Here is a 27,713-nt window from a genome sequence, read left to right on the forward strand (position 1 = left end):
CAGAGTGGGATGAACAGAAGATTATAAGCAGCCTTTCACTCCAGTTTGGGTCAGGTTTCACTGGCAAATGAGTCCTAAAAACCTGATTTTTAGTCTTATTGATTCTTGAATTATACATAAGAGACTATAAACCTACACCCTTAGAAGTGGAAATGCATTTTTCTTTACCGTTTTTGTTTCTTACCTGCTTTAGAATCCTTCATCATATGAAAAAAATGGTTTATATTTGAAAATAACAAATCATGAAAATAAAAGCGTGCAAGGGTAGAGAAGCGTATCTCATATGGGCAAGCTTTTGATTTTCAGAAACCCATAAAATGATTAAGCACCAGAAGTAGAAACTGACAACTCCCAGAGCTTAGTAAATGAAACTGGGTAGAAAAAAATTCCACGAGGTTTAGTTAAACAAATCTAGTTGTGTCCCCCACCTCCACCTCAAGTTTATTTACTGAAAATAAGTTGTTTAAAACAATTTCCATTTATTATCCCTCTAGAATATCCCACATCCAGATGTAACAACTTTGTTTTAATGTGATACTAATGTGTTCACTCTGTTTTTGCTGGCTTTTCACAAACTGATAAAACAAAGAATGTAGATTTGGGAAAGTTCAGCAGTTTTTGCCTTGATTTGCCAAAAAAGACACTTAAAAGTAAATTAATTTTTAAAAAGTAAATTGGATAACATTTAAAATATTTCCTGAAAAGAAATGTAATATACTATTATTATTAACAAACCAAATTTTTACATACCTCCCAAATGACTTTAATTTTGCAAGAGTGTGGTAAGTATTGTATGGATGTTTATATTTCCTTTTCCCTCCCTCCCCCCACCGCCCCTAGTTTCCTTTTACCCATAAAATTACTCCCACACCTTTCCCTCATATCTTCAAAATTTTACATCGTGGCCAAACATGTCTTTTCACTTGTCTTGCTAAGGTGGGAAGCCAACTTACTCCTTGACTTATGGCACCAGTGTGTTTCAGATTTTCCTTGAGATTTTCTACAATCAGACCACAGAAAGCGGTAACACTTTCTTCTTCACATTCGGGATTCAATTTTTTTTATTTGATGCATCTGTATTATGATTGCCATTGTAGCAATAATCAGCACCTCTATCATATAATTACTTCTTTTTAGTGGCTGTAATAATTAAGGTCTAGAATCTTAGCAAGTATGATTAGAATACAATATTGTCTATATTCACTATATTGTTCAAGGATTTGATTCTTGAATTGTTGTTACAATTGTATTTAGTGCCTAACACACAGTAGGTGTTTGCTCAATAAATATTTGTTGAACCAATTAATGCAGGAAGGAAAGAAACTCCTTCCAATTCTACAATAAGTACTGAACAATTGATGAATTCTTTGCAAAGAGGTTTAGCCAGATCTCATATATTTCAGGTTGCTTAATAATAAATTAGTAACCTCAAATACTATAGACTAGCATTAGAATAGTACCTAAATCAGCAAGTTCATTTCTGTAGATTTAATAATCTCTTGTTTTTCCATACTCCCAGAAAGCCTTTTCCAGAAACACATCCAAAAAACCGAAGCTCCTAGGGTTCTCAAATTGTTAAGAAGTCCACATACTCTTGAGTCTTGTTTTCTGAATGTCAAACTGATTTTTCTAACATGGATAAAACACAAGACAGGACAAGCCTACACGATCTGTCCACTGTAACTAGGTACCTCTTTGTAAAGAATGCAACAACTATTTCCCTTCATCAGCTCCCTCATTTTTCTTTAGCATCAACCCCTGCTGTTATTTTAGATGAATCATAGTAGTAATAACTAGACAGTAGTGTGAACCACACTAAAGAAAGGCACCGGAGGAAAAATGATTTAGATGACAAAAAAAGACATCTCACTCTGTTCTGCAAAGTCCTTCACGTTACTAGGGTTCGGCCACTGAGAATCTATCACATGCTAGAGACTATTCAAAGCGCTGAGGACACAAAAATAAATAGGACATAATCTCTGGCCTCAGGTATATGGTATAGGATGGGACAATGGCGGTCACTATTCTGAGTATCAGAAAATGGACTTAATACAAACCATGAGACTCAAGGTTGCTCAGTTTGTTTAAGCCTTAAAACAGTATTTCCCAAATTGCCTGATCATAAGAATTACATCAAGGACCTGTTAAAATATAAATTCCCAGGGCTGTCTCTAGGTCATTCTCATTCAGTAGGTTTGGGGCCAGCCCTCCACTTGTTTCACAAGATCAGACAGCTTTGGGAAACATGATCTAGAAAAAAAGTCACACTATGCAGCAACGCCCTTAAAATGTTAGAAAACATAACTTATTAGTTGGATGCAGAAAAGGCTGACTTTCCACAGATTTTTCTCCTGGAAAGCTTTGCCTCAGCCGAAAAAGTGGGGAAAGGCTCAACTTCTAGGCTTCTAGGCTTTGGGGGAAAAAAGTATCATTTGGCAGTTCTCAAGAAGTCTGGATCCTTGCCCACAAGGAGTCCAGCTTCCTTTTTAAAGAGGTGAGAAGGATTCCGAATAGAGAAAAATGTTCAAACATTTGACCCTCAGGTCAGGGGTCGGTGATCACTTTGATCACATGGGCAGCACAATGTTTGGTAACCAAATAAGATACTACAGAACAGAAGATATCTATTACCTAACCTATCTGCTCCTCAGTGCCAAATGCAGACATAAAATAGTCACAATTAATTGCCTTCAATCGGTTCTGGAAAGAGGTAGAGCATCCAAATAAAATAAATAAACAAATAATAACAATCATGTTTTTTTTTAAAGATTTATTTATTTATTCAGAGAGAGAGAGAGATAGAGAGAGAGAGAGAGAGGCAGAGACACAGGCAGAGGGAGAAGCAGGCTCCATGCAGGCAGCCTGACGTGGGACTCGATCCTGAGTCCCCAGGATCACACCCCGGGCTGCAGGTGGCGCTAAACCGCTGCGCCACCGGGGCTGCCCAACAACCATGGTTTTAAGGCAAAAGGCAGCATATAATGAAAATGAATCTGACAATGGTGACAGATGTGGATGAGGTCACTTTAAGATGGGTGTCAAGTGGGCCGCCCAGTGGCTCAGCGGTTTAGCGCCACCTTCAGCCCAGGGCCTAATCCTGGAGGCCCGGGTATCTGATTGAGTCCCCCTTCGGGCTCCCTGCATGGAGCCTGCTTCTCCCTCTGCCTGTGTCTCTGCATCTCTCAATCTCTCTGTCTCATGAATAAATAAATAAAACATTAAAAAAAAGATGGGTGTCAAGTTTGCTAACATCCTGACAGAATTGGGGATGGGAGGAGAAAGGGGAAAACCGAGGAGAAATGGCATATAAAAAAAGAGGGCCTCTCCTCTACCTATGCAAAAACACACGGGAGATGCTATGATGTGAAAAAGAAATCAGATTATAAACAATTAGTAATCAAGCTACAAAACAGGGCTAATTCCTACAATAACAGAATCATTTCTTTTTAAAATTGTAACCCCACCCCGCCCATTTTTAAAGGCATATGATGTTGTACTGGAGCTTGGCCAAAGGACAGTAAGTGCATACAAAGAGATGGATAGGTATGTCAAGAAGTCAGAATATATTCTACAGACTGCCTTTAAACAAAATAATGCAATGGAAGAAACCATTTTGAGTCTGCATTTTTCAGGAGTTCTAATATCACCAACCACCTTCAAATATCTAATAAATCAGTTTAGCTTTGCGGATCCATATTATTTAAATAAGAACTTTTGGTTAGACTTCAGAGTGCTGGTAAAAGTTGTGAATTGTAAGCAAAATAAGTACACAAAGTTTGAAAGGCTAGTATGGATGATAATCTTCAGCTTACCAAAGTTTCTGTGTAAATTTCTATACAACTTACATGGAGCACTATCATTTCAATGCATAAAACCCATACAGATTATACATAGGCAGGGTGTTAGTTTACAAGCTAAGGCAGAGGTTTTTAAGTTCCAAGAGCAATTTGTTTCAGGATATGTCTTCAGGAAGACAAATTAGGAAATGCTTTCATGAGGCATAGCAACTGAAAAAAACTGTTTAAATGCACATTTGCAAATACTCTTTAACATTTTAAGGGAAATATTTTCCACATTTTATTTTTAAAGCATCCAGAAGGTGGTTCCACATTGGAAAGGCCTCCAAGGATAACTTCTGATGTAGCAAATGTGAGTGTCCTAGGTGGTCATTCAAAAACAGATCTTTAAAAATCCAGCATTTCCTACAGGTGGATAATTCATTATCTCCATTAAGTTGTGCAGGCTGAAAATGAGCAAGCTCAAGACACGCTCAGATAAGTTCATGGAAATCTCATGCACAGTGTGCTAAAGGGGAACTGGGTGTATTGGTGTATTCTTAACTTTTTGAGGTCAAAATTTAGGAAGCACATGGAGATGTGGCAAGTGGATTAGGGGCATAAAGACTGGCAAATTATCCTTTGCTCCACCTATTAGTTAGGTATGTGACCTTGGGCAAATAATTTCACCTCTCTGTGTCTCTGTTTATTATCTATAAAGTGAGTGGGTTGAACTTTACCACAAAATCTCTTCCAGCTTTAAAATCTGGTGAAACAACTTCACGAAGGGCAAATACAATGCACTCTGCAAACTGTTTCTTTGAAGCCATAAAGACTATCAAGAATAACACGGACCAGACATTTCAAATTAATTCTGGGTCGACTCTCCTGGTGTCTGGTGCACAACCGACCGGCTCCTTATTTGAACCGCACTGTTTCTCTTTCACAGGGCACTCAAATATATGGATCTCATCTGGGGTTTGGAAAGTAGAACAGGTAATATCCTCATTTACAGAAAGAATTAAGGCATTGGGCTTAAATGCCTTGTTTCAAGTCTCACAATCGGCAAATGACAAAGTCTACTTGACCTCATTGCTCTAAAAAGGCAGACTGGGGGTGGCCGGGAGGTGGTATTGGCCAATACGAGACAGGCAGCTCTTCTGTTATCTCTGAACAGCAAACCCTCCCAGGAAAAGGCCCCAAGCGGACTACTGGGTTCAAATCCCTTGAAGGTCAGGTCGGCACGGCTCGCGAAACTCATGGTTTGGATCCCACCAATTCAGAATTCACGCGGCTGTGAGTGGGTTAAATTTTTCCCGGGGAGGAGGCAGGGGGAGGACTGTGAGGCACAGGGAGCCTATGGAACCCAGGCCCTTGGTCTGCGAGGTCGGGATTGCCTGGGATGGGTCAGTCACCTGGGAGCCGGTTCCGCTGCCTCGGGCCTCGGACGCACACTGTCCGCACCAAGGGCGCCAGCTTCTGCTTGAAAGCACCTGCTGCCAGGCTTCCACACCGGAACATTTCGGCAACCGCTACTCTGTACCTTCTCCTTTCCTTTCTTCTCACGGACCGACTGATGGGTCACACACCGTGGGCCCGGCCAGTTCCCCTCTCAGCTCCCTTCACACGCACTCTACGCAGGCTCCTCCTCCCAGCCCCGGGAGGGCATTGGACAGTTGAGCCGGCCTGCTAGAGCAGGGGAAAGGAAGAGCGACTGGAGCCCTACTGCGCAGGCGTAACACGCAGCGCGCATTGAGATTGGCTCGTACGGCGAGAGATTTGCGCACGCGCCTAGCTGCCCGCCCTGTTGCAGAGAACCCGGCCGGAGGTGTTTGCAAGTTTCCACGGCTTGGTGGTAACGTTTTCCGCTGAGCAAGTTTGGAAAGCTGTCCAAGGAGAGAGCCGTGGGGCCGCCTTGCTTGGCGGCTGTGGCCAGTGCGGCCCCGGTGTCGATGGCGGGAACAGCACCTCACAAAGCTTGGCCGTAGCACCGCGTTTTGTTCTTCTGTTTTAGGCTACGAACTATTAGGTACACTAAGCCTTCCGGATTCTCCGGCTGTAGTCCACTTCCAGTCGTTCCATGGGTCCAAGCCAGAGTACCTGGCTTCCAGATTCGTAGTGGACTTCTGCCTTTCACAAATTGCGGGCACTTTCCCACCCAGCCCTTTTATCTAGGAGAAGTAATCATTCCGTTCTTTCCCAATATCGTTTTTATATTGTGCAATTCTATTCCTAGATGCTGTACCAGGTGCTGCGGATAGTCTCCTACTATTAAGGCTTCTGTGCTTGAAAGCAAGGATGCTGGCAAAAAGTTTTTTTTTTTTTTGCTTTGCAGAGAAATCCTAAGCAGGACCTTCGAGTTGTGGGAGGAGTAGGGTGAGGGGCTGAGTGTAAATAGGTGTTTTGATTCTCCCAACTGTAAGCTAAATTGGAAATAAATTTTTGACTCTTGCAAAACATATGCCTTTTTTGAAGTTAGGAGTTATATATTCATTTAACACGTATTTACTGGGCACTTGCCACTTGAACTATACTATGAGAGGGGTTCTGGGGCATGTGGAAAGTATAGGAAGTAGTCACTAGTTGGGAAGATGACATATACTATCATTTAAATAATACAGAATGTCTCACTCAGTGCCAGAGCAAGAGAAAAGTGTATAGGATGGAGTAGCTAAGGAGGGACTTCATAAAAGTATTACTTGAGCTGTGGTGTCTGGAGGGATGAATAGTAAAATTCAAATAGACAGTAGAGGCAGAGGAATGACATTTCAGATGGCGAATACACTGGGACCAAAGGTAATATTTTTGGTGGTTAGGCACCCCTTGACTTTAGATCCAGTCTTGCCCGGTTGAATCCTGGTTCTACCACTTGGACAAATTGCTTAACTCTCTGCCTCACTTTCCTCATCTACCAATCTCCTAGAGTTGTTAAGAAGATTAAATGAGCTCATAGTTGTCAAGTATCTTAAAAGGAAGCACCATGCTGTTTAAAAGGCTTAGAGGTATAAAACAAGTAAACCAACCCCCCAGCACGTTTTTTGGGACAATGGCAAAGAATACATACTAGTAAATAGATAAGGGCACGCTAATCTGGTGGGGCCAGATCTGACCCCGCAAAAGAGTTTGGCCCTAATCATGTAGGTGATGAAGTTATTATTATTTGTCTCTGTGGAATAGGGATAGAGAATGAAATCACAAAGTCCTTGTTTTAGGAAGTTTAACTCAGGAAGCAGTTTTAATTGGGTGAAAATGATCTAGGGTTCTCTTACTCATTACAAATAATATTCAGAAGTACAAATAATGGGTGACTTTTTAGGGCTGTTTAGGGGCATAATTATTGAAAATATCATTTCTTCAATATGGTAAAATTATATTTATTTAATATATTAAAAGGCCTTACAGATGTTGATATTTATTGCCATTTCTAGAAGCTAATAACAATAATAATCATGGAATACACAATCATCTGTTGGTGAAAGAGACTTTGGAACACACTGTCACAATCATGATGATCAGGTGCCTATGAAAACAGCTGGATGGGGACACCTGGGTGGCTCAGTGGTTGAGTGTCTGCCTTTGGTTCAGGTCGTGATCCAGGGGTCCTGGGATTGAGTGCCGCATCAGGCTCTTTGCAGAGAGCCTGCTTCTCTCTCTGCCTATGTCTCTGCTTCTCTGTGTCTTTCATGAATAAATAAATAAAATCTTTTAAAAAGAGAGAAAATGGCTGGGTATATTTGAAAGGCATTTAGTGATGCACAATTAACACAAAGAAAAGGTGCTGTATAGCACATTTATTTTTGCAATAGGTGCAATGAAGTACTTAAAAAAAACATATTTAGTGGGACCTGGGTGGCTCAGTCATTTAAGTGTCTGCCTTTGGCTCAGGCCATGATCTCATGGTCCTGGCATCAAGCCCTGCATGGGCCTCTCTGCTCAGCTGGGAGTTGGATTCTTCCTCTCACTATCCCTCTATGATCTCTCTCTCTCTCTCTCTCTCTCTTCCTCTCTCTCTCAAATATATAAAATATTTGAAAAAATCTCTTTATTTTTAAAAAGATTTTATTTCTTTATTCATGAGAGACACACAGAGAGAGAAGCAGAGACATAGGCAGAGGGAGAAGCAGGCTCCATGCAGGAACCCAATGTGGGACTCGATCCCGGGACCCCGGGATCATGCCCTGAGCCAAAGGCTGACACTCGACTGCTGAGCGACCCAGGCGTACCTGAAAAAAATCTCTTTAATTAAAAATTGTATTTCATCATGTTTTGTTTTGTTTTGTTTTTTTGCAAAAGCAATATACACACTACAAATGAACTCTAAAAGTATAAGTGGAATTTCTCCAAAACCTCACCCCACACAGGTAACAAGCACTTTTTATTAGGGCATGGTGCCCATTTTGAGATACCATATTTCCAGCAATCAATGTTTCCACCTTACGACTATAAACTCTTGGACTCAGTGACAAGTTTTTGCTGGAAGTGCATAAATAAATGTACTTCTCTAAATAGTCTTATGCAGATGTAACTTCTTTTATATCTCTCAGCATTGATTCTGGGATGAGTTGGCAGAGCTTCTTTCCACTGTACCTACTGGATATGCCTAATTAATAGTTACCCCTCCCCTTTTATAACTACTCTTCTGTAGATAATGATCACCAGGAGCATTGTAAATACAGAGGAGAATGACGCAGCAAACTATGTTTAGACATCAGCCAATCAAAAAACCAAAATACTATACGGTGAAGATTGCTATTCATACTGCACAACAGTAGCTGGCATTCATCATGATGACCTTGGATTAGCCACCTAAGATTAAATCCTTCTCGAGATGGTTTTAATATTGAATAGTATAATCTAGGGTTTTAGAAATGGGTGACTCACATGTATTGGAAAAGAGTTAGCTATAAATATATCTGCTAACTCAGCTAAAAAGCTTATTAACTAGAAGACCCCAAGTTTTCCCAGCCATTTTGAGTAATTTGGACTTGGCTGAGCAATCACGTTCCAATTTGCTTACAGATCTATCACCGATGCACTAGTTTTTCTCATAGGGGGAATGGACTGTCAGGTTTGTCTCTTCTGCCACTCAGCTTCACACACAAGTAAGATGGCAGTGCATAGGCACTGCTGGAAACCTGACTTTGATGGCATTAGCAAATAACTCGTATGTCTGTGCTACTGACATATGTCAATATTGCCTTGCCTTAGCCTATGAAATGCGTTAGAGGAGGGATAAAGTCGTAAAAGCAAACAAAATGGGTGCACTTTATTGTATGTAAAATGTACCTCAGTAAAGTTGATTTCAAACAAGCCAATTCTTAACCTGCAAATCACCCTCAGGAGAAGGAATGCAGGTCTCCACCAAGATGTGTGATGCTTAGTAAGCTTTGGGAAGCTGCCCCTTAATACCGTAAGAAAGTTCTGTTCATTTATCATCTTCCAAGCATAATCTAGGCTTCTGGCAAATTAGACCCAACCACTTTGTTCTACATTCAGTTGCAGAGGGTTGAACCCTCCCGGGTGTGTGTGTGTGTGTGTGTGTGTGTGTTCCAATTCCTTTTGAAACTCCACCATTCTGGAAGGGCTTATTATCCGGACGTTATATCATATGGGAGACACTGTGAGGTTTATGCCAGTTCCTGAGATCCCTCCACCTGGGTCTGTAATGGTTAGCCCTGGAAACAAGGTTCCCTTTTGCTGGAGCTGCTACCACTAGCTTCCCCCCTTCTCCTACCCTCTGTATGGCCCTCTCCGGCGGCGGGCCTTCCCCATTGGCCAGCCAGACACAACCGACCGCGACAGCCAATGGAAACCGCTCTCCTGAACATTCAGAGGATGGATGCTCGTGGTGTGATAAGGGGAGGTTGGCGCCTGGCACGCGCCCCCCTACATCTGGCAGTCGGTGACAGAGACAGTAACTCCCCCTACACACGCACAACCCGTGCCCCTGGCTCCCTCGTGTCAGCTGCGCGGGCCCCCACAGCCCACGGCACGTCTTGGCAGCGCCCTCCCCGGCTACTTGGGGCGCGCGAGTGCACCTGCTTACTCATTAAGACAGTATCCCTTTATCCCAAGGCCTGGGAAGGGGCCGAGGAGACGCGGGAGGTGAAAGAGGTATCTCTGCCCCTCCCCCCCAAGTAGTGTAGCTCCGGGCCCGAAGTGCCCCAGAGATGCTTTAGGGTGCAGCTCTCTTTGTCCTCTCCAGCTGTGCTCCCAGCCCAATGACCCCGTGCGCTCCGAGAACGTGGGGGCGGGGAGCCCGCAACCTATAAAATAAATGGGGACGAGGAGAAAGGAAGACCTTTCCCTCGCAGCGTGTGCCGCTCTCACCCCCTCCTTTCCCTCCTTAGGCTTCCTCCCTCCGGTGTGTCCCTGGGGTCCAGGCAGGGGAGGGTCTAGGTGGAGGCGCGGCGGCGGCGGCGGCCTCTTGGGGAGCGCCAAAGGAGCGCCGGCCCGAGCGTCCCGTCCGAGGGCACAGGCAGAAGGGGAAGGCTCGCGGCCGGCTCATTCCCCTCCTCTCTCTCCCCGGCTTCCTGGCTTTTGTGTTGGTGCCTGGGAGCTGTAAGGAGGGTGCGCTGGCGGAGGAGGGGGGCCTGGGGTGAGAGGCACCCCCTTCACGCGCGCGCGCACACGTTGCGGGCGCACGCACACACGCGCGGACATACACTCACAGACACGCACACACACACACACACCCGCACAAAGCTCGCTCGCCTCGAGCGCACTAACGTGGCCGTTTTCTTTGTGTGGAGCCCTCGAGGGGGGTTGGGGCCCGGGTCCGGTCCGGGGGAGATGGCGCAGCCCATCCTGGGCCATGGGAGCCTGCAGCCCGCCTCAGCCGCGGGCCTGGCGTCCCTGGAGCTCGACTCGTCGCTGGACCAGTACGTGCAGATTCGCATCTTCAAAATCATCGTGATTGGGGATTCCAACGTGGGCAAGACTTGCCTGACCTTTCGCTTCTGCGGGGGGACTTTCCCGGACAAGACAGAGGCCACCATTGGCGTGGACTTCAGGGAGAAGACCGTGGAAATCGAGGGCGAGAAGATCAAGGTGATCCAGATGGTCAGGTCCGGGAAGGGAGGGATCTGGGAGGGGGCTTCGCCAGAGGCATTGCTCTCCTGGTCTAAACCTCCAGCGTGTGGCCCTGTCGCCGCTCACAGAGCCCAAGACCCTCAGCACCTCCTCATTCCCTCCCTTTCACCTTTCTCAGTGGCCTGGTTTCCACCTCGCCCGGTTTTGTTTTGTTGTTGTTGTTGTTGTTTGGGGTTCTGTTCTGTTTTGGTTTTAGGGCTGGCGAGAGTGGATACACCCCTGCCCTTTGCCCCTACCTGTGACAGCTGCCACAGGGAAAGCCTGTCTGATCCCACCCTTGACCCTGAGCCAGGAGCAGTGGCACCTGTGGGCAGAGGGCAGAGGGAGGCATGAGGCATCTCTTGGTCCTGGTGTGTGGGATAGATCCCAAAGCACTTTACACATCCCGGAGTCTCTTCTACCTCTTGGGTGTGAATGGGCTGCAAAAACCCACTTTGGCTTAGCCCTGAGGCATTAGCTGAGGGGTGTGTGTGTGGAAATTCACAGTGAATGAAAACCACTTTATTTTAAAATGACAGCCTACCGGGGATCCCTGGGTGGCTCAGCGGTTTAGCACCTGCCTTTGGCCCAGGGTGCGATCCTGGAGTCCCGGGATGGAGTCCCACGTCGGGCTCCTGGCGTGCAGCCTGCTTCTCCCTCCTCCTGTGTCTCTGCCTCTCTCTATGTCTATCATAAAAATAAATAAATAAATATTTTTAAAAAAATGACAGCCTATGTTTAAGATTAGGACTGAGGTGGAATAAGGGTGAAGTGGGGGTGGTTCTGGCACAAAGCCATGAGCCCTTTTAAAGCAATTGAGACAGGGTCACCCGCCAGCCCTTCATAACAGACAAACTTGTTCTTTTGGAGCAGTCTCTTTCCAATGCTATCTTCTTTTTTCTGGGATACCTAATGAATGAACTGCTTCATTGCTCATTCTGTTGGTATTGTCTTCAGCAGGTCTTTGTAAAAATGCAGAGCAACTTATCTGAAGGCCAAGGGAAAGTGTCTTGCTCCTCCCCCCTTCATTAGTTTATTTATCAAATAGGCTAAGTACGATATTCTTGTCTGACCATTTATGTTCATTTTGATTCAGAAAAGGCAGAAACTCAACAGGGCAGAAATAGTTCATTGTGCAGAAATATTCCTATGTGCAGAAGGAGGACATGGCAAGGGCGGCTTCATGTGTCAGGGGAACAGAGGGGGGCAGGATGATGGGCAGGAAGGCACCTCAAAAGGCACTGGACATTAAAGACCAACTCCACTAGGCCCACAGCTGGTCTTCTCTTGAGGCTATGGTGTGACCCTGTTCGGTGAAGGTCACCCTCCCTCCCGCTGGTCAAAGAGCCCAAATGACCCTAAGGCCCCTCTTCTGAGTGATGTGGAGAGAAGGGCTGAGTAGTAGTAGGGAGAATGATGAAGCATTCTAAACCGTGCACAAGTCTGGAGTCCTTGATTATTAAAATGAATGTGTTTTTATTTTATCATTATTTCTTAAATGGATGTATTTTAAAATGGCTTCAGAGACTGGGCAGAGGCACTGGATGTCAGGAAGATGGGCAGCTCAGTACTGGTAAGGGAGAGCTCTGGAGAACAATTGAGCCCCAGCATCAGTAAGGTAGGGCACCTTTTTAAAATAGTGACCTTTTCGTCCCTTGCATTTTGAGGGGGAATTGCTATATTTCCTTTTTAAAGTCAAAGTAGCTATCCATATCTATCCTTTCCTAGGGCTATCATGTTGAGGTTTGCTTGGTTTGGACTTTCTCTGGTGTGTCTAACTTCTTTACCATAAGGTTGTAAGGTTCTGGAATTTCTAAAACATGCCTTTTTAAAATCCAAAGTGGAAATGTACTTATGGGTGTTCTCTTGAACCCTCAAAGATCTTAAAATTTAATGCTATTGCTTGCAAATTGAGCCAAAGAGTTCTCTGGATTGAAAAAAGGGGGAATAAGCCTACCTGAAGTTCATATGGAGGAATAAAAGAAGTGTTTGGGAGTTTTGGGGAGGAGGGAGGAGAGAGGATGAGAAGAGAGGAGAGGAGGGAGTCAGAAAGTGGGAAGTGGGAGGGAAAACAAGTGGAAGTGGGCCACTGCCCAATGGCCTTGGGGAAATTTTGGAAAGACTCCTTCCTTTCCAACACCCCAGTATTTAGCTAAACTGGATTTTACAGTCTTTGCCAAAGATTCCAGACTTTTTCCCAGAGGGCAGAGCCTGTGACAGTGTGACTCACCAGAAACAGCTCAGCATAACACCATGTGCCGATAAGTGCTTAATACAGGCTTTTTTGGGAAGATGATATTTTTGAGAGGGCAAAGCCTTGTGACTCTGTTCATGGAGGAGCCCTCTGAGTGCAGATTCTGAGGGAGCTCAGGGTGGGGTGTCAGAGCCAGGATATAGTGACCTTGCCTCCTATAAATCTGCTGCAGCTTCAGGACCAAAGGCAGCAGGCGAGAGCAGCATGTCTGTGGGAAGATGGCAGAGCATGGCAGCTAGCACATGATCTATATAGGAGGAGATTGTGCCCCACACTCTGGCTGGCTTGGATTTTTTCAGGGAACAAATACCAAATCCGTGTTAGGAGATGACTGCCAAAGGCTTCTCCCTTCGGGGGAGGGAGAGAAGTCCAGTGTGACAGGCTGAAGTAGACGTAGACCACAGCCAGCCATAAGGCTGTCAGGCTGCAAGTGCCAGCCCTCAAAGGAGAATGGTGGAGAGGTCTCTGCAAGCTCTTTTCTTGGCACAAGAGTAGGGTGTGGACTCTCCTGGGCTGCCTCCCCATGTTCCAGGGTAGCAGGGACATCAAATCCTGCAGGGGGCTGACAGAGTTACCCAATTGGGGGCCACTGTCTTAATTACCAGGGCCATCTCTAGGGTTTCAAAGCCCCATTTGGGGTATCCAATCCATGTATCCCCACTCCCTCCCGATCACAACATTTATAATCCAGTGTTTCCTGGTTGACACGAACATCCAGAAAAGCTTTCAATGAGTAGGCAATAATAATAATAGTAATAATACTAATACTAATTAATAATAATAATAATAATAATATTTCTTAATTAAAGAAACTGCTATTTCTTAACTAAACCAAGAGCCGGGCTAGGGGCTTAGCTTGCACCATCTAATTTGATCTTCACATCTAATTTGCCCTAAGCAAATTGGCCTATTATTATCACTCCTATTTCATAGATAAGGAGATCAAACTTAGATTAAATAACTTGCCCAAGAGCGCCTGGATCTGAGCTCCAGTCTTTGACACATGAGCCCACGCACTACTCTCAGTACCCTGCCTTCCCTAGGACAGGGTTAGGATTTCCACATGGATTCAGAGCCCATGCTCTTTACTGCTGCTCTGCTCTGGGGGGTAATTTCTGGCCCTGGGCAGTGTGCCCAGTGGGTGGTGGCAGGCCAGGCAGCCGGCATTGTGGGCTCTTCTAGGCCAGGAGCCCAGGGTTGTAGCCCTGAAACTCAAGAGCCTTCAAGATGTTTCTCCTTCTGGCAGCCTGGGTGGCTCAGCGGTTTAGCGCCTGCCTTCAGCCCGGGGCCTGGTTCCACAGTCCAGGGATCAGGTCTCACGTCAGGCTCCCCACGGCGAGCCTGCTTCTCCCTCTGACTGTGTCTCTGCTTTTCTCTGTGTCTCTCATGGATAAATAAATAAAATCTTTTTTAAAAAAAGATGTCTCTCCTTCAACTGCACCCCAGACACTGAGCTGAGTGCCTGGGTTTTACTTTACTGTCTCCCTGTGGATATGAGAACCAGAGAATGGAAGAGACCTTGAAAAATCTCTAGTCCAAGGTTCCTCATTTAACAGATAGGAACCCAAGGGAAAGTGACTTGCCCAAGATCACACAGAGGGACAGGCCTACCACTCAGGTCTCCCCATTCCCTGGCCGGTGCTCCTCCCTAGCAATTTGGGCTAGTCCCATGGTGTGTCCAACCATGCAGTTACCTGTGACAGGGACCTGGAGGGGCATTGTCTAGGAAAGATCACAGCTCTTCCTGACATCAGCCTAGGAAGTGCAGAGGCATTCTCCGACCCCAGAGGAAGTTTGGGGCTTCTTTTAATGACATGATGTGTCCATCTCCTACAGGTTTAGCTAAATCATCTTGAGCTTGCCTCAGTCTAAAAGCACTGGAAAATGCCAGATAGGAGTGTGTGGGGAGTGGGACGGGGGAGGTCACAGAGGGGAGGCTCAGAACTAATTTGTGAGCCATTCAAATGCTCATGGAAGTACCCCTGCTCCAGTCTAGTTTGCTTTCCCCCACAGCTGGGCACCCCCTCTGCCCCAGCCCCCCGAACCAGGTCAGCGCTGGCCGTGGGCAGGTACCCCCCAAGACTCTCTTCCTCTGCTGACCACTGGGACCAACACTTTGCCGTGTTACATGACTGCATGGACAGAGACTGAGCTAAGCGTTCCCTCAGAAGCTGCCTGCAGTCAGGATGACATCATGTCTTTCTTAGGGCTTCTGAACTTCCATCCTCTGCCAGTTCACTTAATGGCTAATTATCTATCAGTGTGTGTCTCTGTCTGCCTTGCTGTCTCTATCTCTGCACGTGAATTTCTCCTAGTCTCTGTCTTCCTTTGCCATTCTCTGTGCCAGTCTTGTGTGTGAATGTGTGTGTTATCTTAGGTGCAGATGGGACTGTCTGGATAGTTGAGAAAAGATTTGTTTTAGGCTTTTTCCATCATCCACTTGGGCATCCTCCAAAGGTTACAGATGTATTTGTCTCCCTTTTTCCACTTCTACCCTCCCCCACCAGCCTCCAACAAAAGGACATTCATACCTCATCTCTAGAAAGATGCCAGATATGTTCCACAGGGAAAAGAAATACCCATGTCATCTTAGAGTACGTGAAGGGATGGGGCACTTGCTGAAACTTGCTCAGGCAGCGGTAGCCCCAGGAAAATGGTTTAAAAGACTAAATTTATCTTTGGTAGCTCCCCACGCTGTGCCCCCTGACCCTTCTCCAAAACCTGTCACTTTGGGCCTGCCCCCCAACACCTGTGGCATGTTGCTGGCATTACTCTCTCCTCCCCCTCCCCAGTAACTGCCTTTGCCTTGGCTTGAGCCCATCATCAAGAAGCCAAACTCTCTGTGCTTTCCAGGAGGAGAACCAGTGGCTCCAAGGACCAGGCTACCAGGACGGCCGATGGGCCTTCTGAAACAATGGCCAACAACTAGCACTTGCAGAACACTTCTATTTTGCAACAACTCTTTCCCGTGTGTTATTCAATTTGTCTAATCATTTACTCCCAATACCAAATAGAGGAGCTGAAACCGGGGTCTCAATTCCAAGGCTGCCGCTTGCTGCATTCTCTGCAGCACTGCTCAATTAGTTGTCAGGCCAGACTTGATGGTGGTGATTTCTGGCCAGGGAGGGAGAGTTCGCATTAGGCACTTTGTCATGTACTTCTAAGCAACACTAACCCTTCCAGCATCCCCACGAGACTGCTGAGGTTACCCTCCGTCTCCAGGGGAGGACACTGAAGATAGAATAACTAGCCTACGGACACCTGACGAGGAGCACAAGATTGTGCTGAGGTTTGTACCCTAATTGGCCTGACTCCACTATGCCCCCACTAGTCCTTGCAGAGAAAAGAGGATCTGGGGAGCATGTATATGGCCAAGGGGAGGTCGGTACTCCTTGCTACTGTGTGGATGCAGTTCCCACAGGAAAGGAAGATCAGATGAGAGGAGTACCAGCTGGAAAGCAGAAGGAGATGCTTTCACTGGCTGGCAGGGATCAGGGGTTTGTGAGGATGCTAAGAACAAGGACACCAAACCCCAAAACAGAAAATGAGGTCATTTATGTGCAGTGAACCAACTGCTGCGCTCTCCCTTTGTGATGACTCTGAGGCTGTGCCATCTATTCTGATTTTCTGCTGTGAGCAGCCCGCGTTCCTGGCTCACTGCTTGCCACAGACAGGGGTGCAAAGAACTTTAGGGCGGGGTTTGTAAGGAGCTTGAATGGGAGCAGTGCTACAGTTTAAGTTCTGAGCTTCCAAGGATGCCTGGGTGAACAGATGAACGTCTGCCTTCGGCTCAGGGTGTGATCCCGGGGTCCTGAGATCGAGTCCCACATCGGGCTCCTTGTGGGGAGCCTGCTTCTCCCTCTGCCTGTGTCTCTGCCTCTCTCTCTCTGTCTCTCATGAATAAATAAATATATTTTTTAAAAAGTTCTGAGCCTCCAAACAAAAGCTTCAGGGTTCCTCATGGCATTGGGAAGGCAAAGGAGGTCTACGGCAGTAAGGGTCTTCCCCTCAGCTCTGGCAGTTTGGATGGTGTATACAATTCCGAAGCCAAAGAAAAGCCAAACAGCCAACCTACTCAGCCCCAAACATCTCACACATCCCACCCGTGTTCCTGCTAGTGGCAGGTATTTTTAGAGTTCTGAGCTCATGGTGTTAAAGCATCTGCCACATGCCTGAGGACTGGTAGGGATTCAGTCTTACTCAGAGGCAGGAGTTAGGACTACTGGAGAGTGGGGGTGGGGATTAGGAACCAGGTGGTAATGATATTCTTGTGCCATACCCGCTCTCTTCCCACTGACCTCCATTCTTTTCCTGGCCTGCTCTCCCTTTCTTCCTGCTTAGAGCACTGGAGAGGTGGATGAAATGAAATATTTTGTGTCTCTGCTTTCTGAAGCAAATCAGTATTCAAGGACTTATATTTTTCTGTGTTACCAAAGTAAAATGTTTTCTCTGAAAGCCTTGGCAGAAATGTAGGATGCCAGACTGCTTGTAGTTCTGGTGGCTCAGGGCAATACTACTTTTTGATGATGATGATGGCAACCATCGTGACAAGTGATCTGATGCAGAACAAAAACTGTTTGCAAGTTTGGCTGGAGAAATTCCAAGAGCAGTGATGAAACAACTAGAGAACAAATAATATATTCTAAATGGTGGTGTGGTCTGGGGCACTTGGGTAGCTCAGTTGGTTAAGCGTCTGCCTTCGGCTCAGGTCGATCTCAGGGTCATGGGTTAGAGCCCCGCCTCAGGCTCTGTGCTCAGCAAGAAGTCTGCTTCTCCCTCTCCCTCTGCCCCATCCCTCCACCTCAGCTCGTTCTCTCAAATAAATAAATAAAATCTTAAAAAAATAAATGATGTGGTACAGACTCAAAGTGCACTAGAAAGTTTTAAGAAAAGAGAATTTAAGAGAAATTGGAGAAAAAAATGGAATTTTGGGAAGAAGGCGGACATTAGCTGAGCTGTGAAGGATGGGAGAGATGCGGATAGGGTAACAAGGGGGCGCTATCAAATTCTTCAGGGGAAGGAGGGACTGGCAGAGGAATGAATTGATGTACTCAAGCAGCCCCAAACCAGGCTGGGTGGGGCCAAATTATGACAGAAATTTTTCCCTTTGGTGCCACACACAGAAGAAGGTGGTCATGGTTTTCCGAAGAGGAGGATGCCATCCTGATCTAAGCAGGATTCCTAGCTAGTTTGAAAGAAGTATGCAGGAAGCACTGGAGTGGAGACATCTAGAATCCAAAAGACTCTCCTGTAGCCCTGGAGTGAGGAGAGGAGGGTCTGGCCTAGGGACATGGAAATCAAAATAGAAGATGGGGTGATTCTGACAATTGTGCCAATGGCATGTGGCAGTTATGTCAATAGAGGAGATGAGGGGAGACTGGACAATGAAAATTGATGTTCAGAGTGATGATGACTCTGGAGCCCTGTAAAATCTTCAGTCAGCAAGCAGATTCAATTATACTTACCAGATACTGACTGCTAACTCCAAATAAAGGCTATACTTGGTTTTAAGAGCCGTAGTAGTCAGTTAGTGACCATAATCCGATTTTCTTTGATAACTGAGAATTGTATAGGGCCTTGGGACCATCATTTTGAGTATGAATTTCTCTTGTCCAAGACTTTGGAAGTGTAAAGGGAACAGATGGGGTTGAATGTGTGCGAACTCCACGGTATCCCTTGGGAGTTGTGTCTTTGTATATGTTACTGATATCAGCATTTTTCCTTCATAATTTGGCCTTTATCCCAAAAGCTGAGATGCAGAAGAAAAATCCAGTGAGCTAAATCCCTTTTACATACCAAAGAAGTGAACTTAAAATAAATTAAGCTAAAAGGGGAGATTTTAACACTTTGTTTTCTTTAAAACATCATGCAAAACACTTAAGACAAAGTGATATATGTTTATAGTAGAAAATTTGAAGAATACAAAAAAATAAATACCACCTATAGTCCTGCGGCCCATAAATAACCATTAATGTCCTGGTATGAACACTTCTCGTCTTTCCTAGGCATAAGTCTGTTTAATATTTTTCTTAAAAATTGGGACCATAGCATATGAAAAATGTGGTATCCTGCTTTTTTCCCTTTCTGATATTTTATGAGAATTTCCTCCACCATTTATTCTTTGAAAACATTATTTTTTTAAAGATTTTATCTGACAGAGAGAGAGAGAGTGCACAAACAGGAGGAGGGGCAGAGGGAGAGGGAGAAGCAGGCTCCCTGCTCAGCAGGGAGACCAATGCGGGGCTCCATCTCAGAACTCTGAGATCATGACCTGACCTGAAGGCAGATGCTTAGCCAACTGAGCTACCCAGGTGCCCCCAAATTTTATTTTTAGTGTCTGCATAATAGTCCATTATATAGATATGTACATACACTTTAGCTCTTCTTCTCTTACTGAGCTTTTAGGTTGTTTCCTGTTTTTTTTTTTTTAAAGTATAAATAACAATGAAATTAAGACCTTTGTACAGAATTTTGACCACATCTCTGCTATTTTTTATAGATTTTTGGAAGTGAGATTATAGGCTTGAAGAGTTGTGAACGTTTTCAAAGTTCTTGATAATGCTGCCCAATTGCTCTCCAGAAAAGTTGACCAATTTCCATCCCACTTTTTCAACTAAAAGCCTTAAGATTTTTTTTTTTGCCTTAAGATTTTTTGACTAAAGATTTTCAACCAAAAATTTTAAGAAAAAAAATAAATAAAAATTTTAAGAAAAATTTTACAAACCCTGAGAGAAATTTCTGTCTATACTTTGGGAAGTCCACTCTGCCAGTCTGTGTCAGGGCTTCTCACATTTTTATAAGATCACAGAACCACGTTTTCTTCGACACATTCATGTTTCCTTTTCTGACTCCAGATACTGGTTTTGTATCTTTCAGGTTCAGGTGTGGGACACAGCAGGTCAGGAACGCTTCCGCAAAAGCATGGTTGAGCATTACTACCGCAATGTGCATGCAGTGGTCTTCGTCTATGACGTCACCAAGATGACATCCTTCACCAACCTCAAAATGTGGATTCAAGAATGCAATGGGCATGCCGTGCCCCCACTAGTTCCCAAAGTGCTTGTGGGCAACAAGTGTGACTTGAGGGAACAGATCCAGGTGCCCTCCAACTTAGCCCTGAAATTTGCTGATGCCCACAATATGCTCTTGTTTGAGACTTCGGCCAAGGACCCCAAAGAAAGCCAGAACGTGGAGTCGATTTTCATGTGCCTGGCTTGCCGATTAAAGGCTCAGAAATCCCTGCTCTATCGTGATGCTGAGAGGCAGCAGGGGAAGGTGCAAAAACTGGAGTTCCCACAGGAAGCTAACAGTAAAACTTCCTGTCCCTGTTGAAACCAAATGGTGTAAATACAAGATCCATTATTACTGGAGTTTTTTTCTTTCCCTTTTTTTTTTCCGTGCCTGCATAACGCTGACACCTGCTTGTTTCCATACAAATTGATATCAAAATAAAATTTGTATAGATTATAACATGCCTTCATGTCTTGCTTTCCTCCAAGAAGACATTTCTGATTGTGCTGAGTAGAAGAGCAGCCAGCCCTGCTAGAATGATACACTTTGCCAAGGCACACCCCCTACCAGCCTTCTACGCCACCTGAATCATTCAAGTCACTTCTTCAGGACTTAGGCCTTCTGTTGCTCGGTGTCATCAGTGGGAAGAAACACTCAAGAGAGGTGGGATACAGGCCAGATATGTTTTTCTAGGGTGCCAATGGAGGTGGATAGACATTTCCTAGGTTCTCTGGAGGTTGAAAGTAGGTGGCTCTCTCCTTATTTCCCAAAATTTAAAAATAAAAAGTATTGGCTGCCCAAGGGGCCCAGTTGCTTGCAAAGTAGTGAAATCCTGCTTCCCATGTTTCATCATGCAGTCTCTGACACCTGGAGTGGTCTTTTCTCCCTACTCTTTCTTGAAGAGGGCAGGGCTCAAGTCAACAATCTATTATGCCCCCAGATCCCAGGTGCTAGGGAGGAAACATAGCAAGAGAAGGATTTGTTCCCTATATTCAAAGAAGTGGAAACAATGTACGCACTGAAACTACTTGCAAGCAAAAATTAGACAACATCATCACCTTGGAGGCTGTGCTGTGGGAATTGAGAGTGTTACGTACAGAGCGTTACGTACTGGACATCAGGGAGGAGCCGCTGAAAAATAACTGACTTTATTTTGTGTGTTGAATAAAATGTTACATTTGGATTGGTAAAGTGAGGGGAGTGGGCCAACATAGGGAGGCTGGAATGACCTTGGGGGTCTAGAGTGAAAGGACTAGAGCTGAGCAGCCCTAGTGGGGAGCTGAGGTTGGGGACGCTGACACAAGAGGCTGGACGGTTTGTTGCTCTTTGAGTCAGTGGGAGTTTCTGGTGGCTCTCCAGCAGGAGTCCTGCAGGTATTTTTTAAATGTCTGGTCCTATGGATGTGAAAGCCCCCTGTCTGATTGTTAAAGTCACTAAGAGCGGCTATAAAGACGTAGCTACAATAGCCCCAGATAGATTTGTTTCGGGGTGCTCCTTAAGGCAGTTCTCCTGTCAGGAGCCCAGGGAAAGAGGGTCCCAGGCAGACAGCCCCTGAGCACCTTCCTCTGGTAAGTGAATGTCTCCTGTCCTCCCCGCCACCCCAGCGAGATATAATACATAGCAGATGCACTTCCCACCCAAACAAGTAGCCTGTCTGGTCCTGCCTAGTTGTCCCTACAACCCTCTTCATCCAGAACTGGCTAACTCCCCATCACCTCCCCATTCTACCCTTCACTTGACTTCAGGCCAAGTCCCAGCCCCCAGTCTGGTTTTCGTCACTTGGTTTCTGCCTTGGCCTGTCTTTGGAGCCTGACTACTATCTCAGTTAGGGCTATGTTTTCTTACTGGTTGTCCCCACCAATGCCCCGCCCCTGAATCTGACCTGAGGGCCTGGGCACCTGTTGTCTGATGGTGAGCTGCCTGCTGAAACCCCTGCTGCTATGCTTCTTCCCAACAGAAAAACCTTGGGCCTTGTCTCAGACTTCATGCTGACTCCTTACCCAGGACAGGACCTGCTGTTGTGGTGTCTTTTGGCTCTTGACCTGGCTGCAGGGCTGGGCCATCTCACAGTGGCCGCAGGTACACTTGTCCATTCTAAGGGGTACATTTCAGTCCAAGTTCTGGTCTTGGTCAGGAAACTTCTCTGCTGTAACAAGGTCAAGAGAACAACATTCCAGGTCTTCTAATCAGGATTGCCTCTTCTAGACCCAAATTGCCTCTGATACCTTCTAGGCATTCATCAAGCATTTACTGAGCATCTACTATGAGCCACTGTGCTAAGTCCTGGGGTTATGCAGGTGAACAATATAATATACTGCTCTCATAAAGGAGATAGACACTAAACAAGAAACGAGATGCATAATGAGAGAATTTGAGAGTAATAAGGACTCTGAGGGCCATAAAACAGGGTAAATGGATAGAAAGTGAGGGAGGTGGGGGAGGGCAACATATTAGATAAAGTGAACACAGAAGGTTCCTCTGAGGAGATTACGTTTGAGTGGAGACCTGAATGAAGAAGAGCAACCAGGGATGAGGTCAGAAAGAACCACAAACAGAGGAAACAGCAAATGCCAAGGCCCTGAGATGTAAGTGAGGTCAGTGCATCTGAAGAACAGAGAGGAGGCTAGTGAGAGCAAGGGGGAAAATAACGGGGTGAGGTTGAGAAGTAGGTAAGGCCAGGCCTTTTGGGTTGGGATTTTATTTAAGCACAGTGGGAAGCCAGAGGAAGGTTTTAGCATCATCTAGACTCGGTAACCTTTGGAAAGATTCAACAAGCTTGCTGACCAGCAAGAGGGAAAACTCTTCTACTTTTTATAGCTCCTCTGAGAGGAACAAACAGTCTTCCTGGATGACTCCTGAGTGTGGACCTCATGGCTGTCATTTCCATGCTAGCTGGTCCCCATCTTAAAAACCAGACTCTCAACTTCCCCAAGACTGTCATCTTTTGGTCCTGCCAAGACTCTGGTAATTTTGCTGTGACTAGCAGGCACTCACCAGTCCTCTGAGCCTCACCTTTGTGATCCTGTCCTTTCCTGCAGTAATAACACTGCTCTTCCTCAGGTGCCTGGGAACAGTCAAGAAGTCTTGGAATCCTGAGAATTTCTGGGTCCCACTCTCCCAGCCCTAGAACTTTCTGCTGGCATCAGCAGGGTGGCACAGTGGCACTCAGCCCTCCATCAGATTGAGCAAAAGGATTTGGGAATGGGCTGTTCCCAGAATGCAACCAGAGGAAGGGGACTCAGGAGGCCAGAGAACCATGACACCCTTGTTGCTGTGAGGGTAGTGAGGAGCAGGGAATATAAAGTGAAGTGAGGTGCTTCCAGGCCTCTCATTCAGCCTCACTATGTGTCTGGAATGATCTGAGATGGCCAGTATGTCTCCTCTACAGCTTCTCTTCACTTTTCGGACTATGCCCTTGAGTCTTCACCTGTTTAAGAGATAGGACCCAGAGAAATAACTAACATTTGAATGCCTGTTACATGCCGGGCCCTTGCTAAAACACTACATTCCTTCACTAGCTCACTTAATGCTCCCTCAACCCTAGGAGGTGGGGATGATTTCCATTTTACATATATGAATATAGATGTGCTGAAAGATTTAGTGACTTGTCCAATATAGTAAATGGTGAGTCAAGATCTTTCATACTTCAAGTCTAGGCTCCTTCAATGATATTATATGACTTTTCTAGCTAGTTCCAAGCTCCAGAACCCTTGCAGGGATTGCAGGTTCACTCCAGCCAGTCCCCCTGACCCATAGGGGTTTGGCAAGCAGGTCATTCAGTATCCAGGAGGCCAGAATGGGAACATTCCTCCTTGAATGTGCTGCCCTTGACCAGGTCTCTGCAAGACGCCCAAGTGGCTGACAAAATTGTCAGTTCTGAGCCAAAGGAGTCCCAAGATATCCCTGCTGTGGACAATAGCTGAGAACCACAAAGACAGCTGGAATTTGCTGCTCAGCCTTTGGGGCTGTAGAATATTGTCACTTCCCCTCCCCCCAGAACTAGCCACCCTCTAGTGTCTGTACATTTTCTCAGGCCTCCAGATTCAGTCTGATGACCTGCTCTGGCGAAGCTCAATGAGGCTGAGAACTATATCAGCAGGATCCTTCAGCCAGAAAGCCCAAGACCAGATGCTGCTCTGAGCACCACCACCTATAGCAGTACCTGGGAGGGATACCCAGCCCAGAGGAGCTGGAGCAGCCCACCCCTCGAGTGAAACTACTGCAGCCCATCCTGAGTGTGGGGTGGGGATGGAGGGTGTAGAAATATGCTGAGAGCTCTCTGGATAGCAAGGCTTAGCTTCTCTAGCCACTATGAGTGGCAGATGCAGAAGAGGTAAATCATTATCCTCTTGTAATACCTGAGGGGACAGTCACTGTCTTAACTTATAGGCTCTCCTCCACTCACCATCCCTCATTCCCCTCACTGGGAGAGGCTTTGCTTCCTCCGGAAGGGCTGGCCTAGGCTCCACTGGTTTCAAATCTTGTCTTGACTCCAAGTCCCTTTGAATATCCAGGACCCTAACAACTTGCGCTGGGGCAGCAGGACTGAGATAGCAGGCCCAGAAATTCCCCTAGATTAGTGGCTCCTAAACACTGGCTCATAACCAACCACATGAACTCAGTTGGCAACTTGTTAGACACTAGCCCCAGACACTCTGATCTACCAGATCTGGGGGCAGGGCTCAGGAATTTGTATTTTTAAAATGTCCATGGTTGATTCTCACATGTCTCCAGATCTCTTCTCTCTGGCAAGTATTCTCTCTCTGTGTGGGTAGGTGGGTGTCCCCAGGCTTTCTGATCAACTCTCAAATCAGAAACTACCTTTCCCAAGCCAGAGCTTCAGAACTCTGGTGAGGCAGATCCTTTCAGGATCCTCTTAGGATAGATGAAAATGTTCAGTCATACCAAATGTCCTCAGGATGTTTGTCTGAAATTACTAGGCAAGAGCCTTTTCACTCTGAGAGACAACTGAAGAACTAATCCGAGTATAAACACCTCTATGCTGTGAGGACCACTCAATGCAAGACACAGATCGATAGTTCAATAGAGATTTGCACGTCTGCTGTGTGCCCTCTGCTGGTTAAAATTAGTGAAGTTTGGAAAGTGTTTACCAGTAGGAGTTTTTCTGACTGGTACTGACCATTTCCTGGGTTGGAAGCCCGTACAGAAGGAGCTAATCCTGGTCCAAGTCTGGGCACTTAGACACCTGAAACTAGAAGGGTTACTAATTTAAAAAAATAGCTTTATTGAGATATAATTAATATATAAAAGCTGAACTTGTTTATACAATTTGATGAGTTTGGATATAGGCATATACCCATAAAATCATTACCACAATCAAGATAATAAACATATCCATCACCTCCAAAAGTTTGTGTCCTGTGTGTGTGTGTGGTAAGAACACCTAAAACTTGTTAAGAAGGGAGATCTCATGTTAAGTGTTACTCTTAGAAGCTACCTCTACCAAATCACTGGGGCTCACCTCTCCTAAGGGAAATCTGTGGACCCTGGTAGGAACTACTAGCAGCATCAGGGAGGAAGAGGAGACATTGAGAAGCACCTCACCTTCCCAGGGAAATAGATTATGAGGCTGGGTAGGTAAGGAGCCTTGAGAGTCTTAGGAGGTACCATCGTGGGCACAAGAATATTCCTCTACGCCAGTTGAAATAGACTGAGAAATGGATCTCATGACCTGAGCTGACTCTAGTTGATACTTAGTCCCTTCCCTAGTGATAAAGTAAGTATTAGGACCCTTTGCATTTGATCTTAAAGTACTGGAGGAAGCATCAGGTAAAAGCATGGATAAGAAATCTGACTGACCTGATCCTTACCCACCAATCCCAGGCGGAAATCCCAATGTTTTGGGATAAAGAGGATGCACCCCAGATATTGTGATTTTGCCTATCCTTCCACGGAGATCATTATGTGGGAAGAATATCAGATCTGGCCTAGTTTCCAACCTCTATTCCTCCAACTGAAATAATGGCAGTTTTAAAAAAGATTTTTATTCATTTATTCATGAAAGACAGAGACAGACAGACAGACACAGGCAGAGGGAGCAGGCTCCAATGCAGGGAGCCCGATGTGGGACTTGATCCCAGGACTCCAGGATCATGCCCTGGGCCGAAGGCAGGCACAAAACCGCTAAGCCATCCAGGGATCACCAATAATGGCAATTATTAATGGCAACTGACATTGTTTACTATGCACTAAGTACTCTGATATGTTTAACATGGACTATAATGTGTAATCCTCACAATAACCTCTGAGGTACGGAATGGTCAAAGTAGCTTGCCCAGGGTCACAATGCTGCCCAGTATTAGAGCAAGGTTTGACTAAGATCTAGCTGCAGAGCTAGAGTCATGATGCTAATCTCTCTTATTCTTCTCGCTTTCTCTTAAGCTTGAGAGGAGGATGATGTGCTCCTGGCCCTGGGACTAAGAGCTCTACTCCTGCTGCATTTAGGACTAAGTGGTAGATGAGTTGGGAGTTGATGCTAGATGCCAGGTCTTGAATGGGTTTAATCACCATTAGCTCAGCTCAGGTACAGGCCCAGAACTTGGGGGCAGGGACAAACTAGGCAATTGAGGATCCAACTGTCTTTCTAGGAAGGGAGGGCCAGAGAGGGAGATGGAAAGTCTAGGAATGGTCTGGCTCTAACAATCGGAACAGTTTTCAAAAGAGGTATTTTATTTTATTTAAAGATTTTATTTATTTATTCATGAGATATGGGGCGGGGGGGAGGGCAGAGACACAGGTAGAGGGAGAAGCAGGCTCCATGCAGGGAGCCGGATGTGGGACTCAATCCTGGGACTCCAGGATCACGCCCTGGGCCGAAGGCAGGCGCTAAGGCACTAAACCACCCAGGCATCCCATCAAAAGAGGTATTTTAAAGAGCTTCTTGCACCATTTGAGATGGGAAGACATGACCTCTAAGATTCTTTCCAGTTTTCCATTCCTATTAACAAACAGTGTGATCATGCATTAACTTTTTTTCAATGTCCTTATGTATTTTCCACCACCTATGAAGACAATGCAGTTTTAGGCCTCCTAATAAGGCTTCTTTGTCTATAGATCAGAAGTCACTTTTGAAACTGCCCATATCTTTCATTAATGAAAATGCTCAGATTGGATGAAAACCGGGGCAGGGAGGATAATGTTCCCTTTTTCTTAAGATTTTATTTATTCATGAGAGACACAGAGAAGCAGAGACACAGGCAGAGGGAGAAGCAGGCTCCATGCAGGGAGCCCGACGTGGGACTCAATCTCGAGACTCCAGGATCACACACCGAGCCAAAGGCAGGTGCCAAACCACTGAGCCACCCAGGGATCCTGAGGATAATGTTTCTGTAATGTGAACAAGTCAGGACATCCCGATACTATTTTCAGAATGACAAGTTAACTCAGTTTGCTCATCTGTAAAACGGGATTGAAAATCATCTTTACAGGATTTTTTTTGAAGATTTAACTAAGATAACACATGGAAAATGTAGTTCATGGAAAAAAGTTTGTATATTATACTTATTCAATTCCTCTGATATAAAGAGCACTGGGAAGAAATGAAAATGGAAGACCACTCAGATTTTTCCTGATCATTCGGT

At 45.5% G+C, this 27,713-nt stretch overlaps 3 protein-coding genes across 3 annotated transcripts in view; 1 reads left to right on the top strand and 2 right to left on the bottom strand.

Moving 5' to 3' along the window:
• AIFM1 (apoptosis inducing factor mitochondria associated 1) overlaps positions 1–5,424 on the bottom strand; it is a 32,888-nt gene extending 27,464 nt beyond the window's left edge. The window contains exon 1 of the mRNA XM_041741651.1: positions 5,192–5,424. Within this exon, the coding sequence (XP_041597585.1) occupies positions 5,192–5,297 (106 nt within the window). The 5' untranslated portion in view covers positions 5,298–5,424. The remainder of the gene's footprint in view (positions 1–5,191) is intronic.
• Positions 5,425–9,758: 4,334 nt separating this feature from the next.
• Positions 9,759–20,556, top strand: RAB33A (RAB33A, member RAS oncogene family). The gene is made up of 2 exons (XM_041741641.1): positions 9,759–10,826; positions 19,978–20,556. The coding sequence occupies exons 1-2, from the start codon at positions 10,569–10,571 to the stop codon at positions 20,431–20,433; spliced, it is 714 nt and encodes a 237-aa protein (XP_041597575.1). The 5' UTR covers positions 9,759–10,568; the 3' UTR covers positions 20,434–20,556.
• Positions 20,557–22,071: 1,515 nt separating this feature from the next.
• The window catches only part of ZNF280C (zinc finger protein 280C), a 77,330-nt gene continuing 71,688 nt past the window's right edge, over positions 22,072–27,713 (bottom strand). Inside the window, exon 21 of the transcript XR_005985741.1 lies at positions 22,072–22,258. The gene's annotated coding sequence lies outside the window, so the exon portion shown is untranslated. The remainder of the gene's footprint in view (positions 22,259–27,713) is intronic.

This window comes from Vulpes lagopus, chromosome X (assembly GCF_018345385.1).
Source record: "Vulpes lagopus strain Blue_001 chromosome X, ASM1834538v1, whole genome shotgun sequence".
NCBI classification, from domain to species: Eukaryota; Metazoa; Chordata; class Mammalia; order Carnivora; family Canidae; genus Vulpes; species Vulpes lagopus.

Coding starts and splice junctions, on each gene's coding strand:
- RAB33A (XM_041741641.1), top strand. CDS start 10,569: ATGGCGCAGCCCATCCTGGGCCATGGGAGCCTGCAGCCCGCCTCAGCC. Junction 10,827..19,977: donor TCGAGGGCGAGAAGATCAAG/GTGATCCAGATG, acceptor TGTATCTTTCAG/GTTCAGGTGTGGGACACAGC.